Source organism: Myotis davidii, unplaced genomic scaffold, assembly GCF_000327345.1.
Source record: "Myotis davidii unplaced genomic scaffold, ASM32734v1 scaffold524, whole genome shotgun sequence".
Classification (NCBI taxonomy): Eukaryota; Metazoa; Chordata; class Mammalia; order Chiroptera; family Vespertilionidae; genus Myotis; species Myotis davidii.
The window spans coordinates 2,955,779-2,959,766 of NW_006299263.1; the positions used below are offsets into that span (position 1 = coordinate 2,955,779).

General features: G+C 42.9%; 1 protein-coding gene across 1 annotated transcript in view; it reads left to right on the plus strand.

The window, feature by feature from the left end:
* The window catches only part of NEIL2 (nei like DNA glycosylase 2), a 14,291-nt gene that overhangs the window by 8,279 nt on the left and 2,024 nt on the right, over window positions 1–3,988 (plus strand). The window contains exon 3 of the mRNA XM_006774784.2: window positions 1,879–2,075. Within this exon, the coding sequence (XP_006774847.1) occupies window positions 1,879–2,075 (197 nt within the window). The remainder of the gene's footprint in view (window positions 1–1,878; window positions 2,076–3,988) is intronic.

Sequence of the window (3,988 nt, forward strand, 5' to 3'; positions counted from 1 at the left end):
ATTACTCTCTGACTTTCTCCCCCTTTATTTCAGTACGTGTGGGCCTTGGAATAGGAACTTGGAAATGACCATGTCCTTATGATGGTCCCAGGGTTACTAGCACCTTTTTTTGAGCAGGGAAATGACTTAAGTTTGACATGCTCTCCTTTGAATATCAGGTCCTAGGGCTGAGGGCATTAAGAATGGTAAGCCTCCTTCCTCATCCCCTGCCACAAGAAAGTATCCCTTTATGTATCAAGGTCCTTATCCCGCCTGCCCCATCCCTAAGAGCTCAGGGTATAGTGTTGGTTTTAGAAGCCCCGTCTGCACAGGTTTTCAGTGACTCAGAATGCTCTACTGCCTTTTCTCTAAGAAAGGGTCAAAATACACTCCTGTGGTGCCCCCTTCCTACCTTACAACTCCTGCCTGTGTTTGTGTGGCTCCCCAACTCCCAGAACCACACTGTTTAGGTGGATACATTGTCTATAAACCCCTTGGTGACTTGTACAGTCATGTTGAAGATTCCAGGTTATTCTGTATAAAGTGCAAAATAAATGTTTTTATTCACAAAAAACCCCCAAACTAATAAATATTTAAAACATATTGCCTGACCAGTGTGGCTCAGTAGCTCAGCATTGACCTATGAATTCCTGCTCAGAGCACATGCCCAGGTTGCAGGCTCAATTCCCATTAGGGGGCGTGCAAGAAGCAACCAATCAATGATTCTCATCATTGATGTCTCTCTCTTTCCCACACCCTTCCTCTCTGAAATCAATAAAAAATATATATATTTGAAAAACATATTAAAATAGGTATATTTTGTTTCAAATCATTCTTTCCTAACACTTGTGTTATAATTTTCAGTTGCACTATCATAATGAATCCATTTTAGATTTCACAAGAAATATTACAAAACCCAATGCTGTTTATTATGCCTGCCCTTTTCATCTCTCCGTCTTGAGATCCTTACTGATTTAATTAATCACATCAGATACTATGCATAGATGTTTCTGAGTTCCTGTTCCTTTAAAGCAGCGGTTCTCACCCTGTGGGTTGCGACCCCCTTTGGGGGTCGAACGACCCTTTCACAGGGGTCGCTTAAGACCATTGGAAAACACATATATAATTACGTATTGTTTTTGTGATTAATCACTATACTTTAATTATGTTCAATTTGTAACAATCAAAATACATCCTGCATATCAGATATTTACGAATCCTAACAGTAGCAAAATTACAGTTATAAAGTAGCAATGAAAATAATTTTATGGTTGGGGGGTCACCACAACATGAGGAACTGTATTAAAGGGTCGCGGCATTAGGAAGGTTGAGAACCACTGCTTTAAAGTCACCCTTTTACTTTCACAGAAGAGTATCATCTAGGTCAGCTGCATGAATAGCACTCTCCTTCCAATGTGGAGTCCAGTTCCAGCCCCATTATCTTCCCTTACAGAGTAACCCATTATTTCCCTATCAAAGTTCATAAGGTTTCTCCTCTGTCCTTGCAGTTGAGGAAGCCCATGCAAGTATGTTTGGGTGTGTCTTTCTCAGTAAATCTTGCCTGAAACTGGGAGTGATGCCTCTTTCGCATCTGTCTGTCTTTCCAATAAGCCGTTTTGTGCAGGTAGCCACAGCTCCTGAACTCTAGGCCTTTCTGTTCGCCCCAAGTTGTCTTCAGTGAACATGTATTATCAGAAAAACAAAGAGCTATATATCTGTTTTCTTTTAATTACTCCACTTAGCCCTGACATTTTTATAATTCTGGCATAAAAGATCCCTTTTCTCTTCAGGGACCTTAGCTTCCCCAGGTTAACCCTGACGGGTGTGGGAGCAGTATGGACATTTGACCTGACAATACTGTGGGCACTCTGTGTGCTTACGATCTTTTCTTCTTCTCAGGTTGGTCCTGCACTTTGGCGGTGGTGGCTTCCTGGCATTTTATAATTGTCAGATGTCATGGAGCTCTTCCCCAGTGGTCCAGCCCACCTCTGACATCTTATCTGAAAAGTTCCATCGAGGACAAGCCTTGGAAGCTCTGGGCCGGGAGCAGCCTGTCTGCTACACACTGTTGGACCAAAGATGCTTCTCAGGCTTAGGTATGACTGATGCGAAAGGGATGATCCCCGCCAAGTTATTTAATAGGAAAGTCACTCATCTGGGAGACACAAAATGGAGACCTACCCCACGTGTGAATACTGCTGGTCCTTCGGTGATCACGTACCCTCTTTAGCTTCACTTCCCTCATGTTTAAACTGAGGCACTTGGATTAGGCAGTTTCTGACTTCTTTCCTGGCTTCAGAATTCATATCTTAATTCTGTTATCAGTAGTGGTCTGCCTGACTGCATAGTATGTGACCTCTTAAAGGCAGAATCATGTCTCATCTGCCCTTAAGTCCTCTCCTGCCTAGCACTGTGCCTGGGACACAGTGGGTACTTGATAGGTGTCTGTTAGGAACCCCAAGCCATGCAATTTGCTAATGGATAGCGGTGCATTTGCTAATGGGGGCTGCTCTCGGGCAGATGGAGCTGCCTGCTAGTCAAAGCAGAGATGTCTCAGCTCTACATTAGGATTTTATAAGACACAAGCGAAGAGGCAGGTTCCCACTCTGTTCCTGCTCAGTGAAACTGAGCATTTTGAGGAGGAGGGAAGAGTTGAGCAATTTGAAAACTAGGACAGCTAATTAGCTGGACTATTTCCAGCAGTGGGGCACCTATGATTGGCCGCTAAGGCAATAGGGTGAGCTAATGATGACAGTCACCCCCATATCCAAGACAACATTTTCTCTGCTGCAGGTGCAGCTCACCTCCTAAGGGGGAACCAGGCCCACTGGTTTAGTCACCAGACAGTGGCCTTGCATTTTTATGTTAGGACCATGGAGTCCCTGCACCTTGAGAAGCAAAGGGTCTTGTAGAAGTGGCCTTTAGGGTATATATATAGCAAGAGCTAGTGCTCTACTAACAAATCGTTATTATGAACAATAGTAATAAGCGCCAGCATTTTTCAAGTGACTCTAATATGCTAAGGCAGGGGTCCTCAAACTTTTTAAACGGGGGTCCAGTTCACTGTCCCTCAGACCGTTGGAGGGCCGGAGTATAGTTTAAAAAAAAACAACTATGAACAAATTCCTATGCACACTGCACATATCTTATTTTGAAGTAAAAAACAAAACGGGAACAAATACAATATTTGTATTTGCATGTGGCCCGCGGGCCGTAGTTTGAGGACCCCTGTGCTAAGGTTTCATCCTTATTGTTATTCTGTAGGGTGGTTATTTACTAGTGTTCCCTTTGTTCTGGAGAATAAATTAAAGCAAAGGACATATTGCTATAAGTGGTACAGTGAAACAGGAATCCAGGTAGTCTGCCAGTGAATTTTAGAGAGAAGTGTATGTTGCCATGAGTGTGATTATGAAGCTCTTGGAAAGAACAGTGATTTCATTCATCCATTCACTCCACACGTGCTGAACGCTTGCCTTCTATCAAGCCCAACCTTTGCTGGTTAAGGAGATTATTGTTTAACGGCCCAGCAAGCATGGACTTTAGTTCAACGTAACTTGAGATAAACAGAAATAAATGCCTGGTAGAGATTAAAGGAAGTGCATTGTTGGAGCATTATGAAGAGAATTATTGACTCTGGAAGGAGGGATCAAGGCTGGCGTTATAGGGAATGAAGTAGGAGTAGAAAAACAATAAAATAATACCTCCTAAACACTTTTATATCTTAGGCATTATGTTTGACATTTTAAACAATAATAACAGCTATTACTTATTGACTACTCTATATACCATGTCCCGACCTGCAGGACAACAACGGGGGAACCAAGAGACACCCTAGGAGAATGAGGCAAGCAAGGGACACGAAAGAATGGAGGCAAGACAGGATTCTGATCAAGCCTCAAACTTTATTCTTACAGCGGCAGAATATATACTGTTTTAGGGACGGGAGGGGGGTAAAGGGGGTCTATGGGCAGTAAACTATTACTAGAGATTTAGTAGACTACGGATGGCT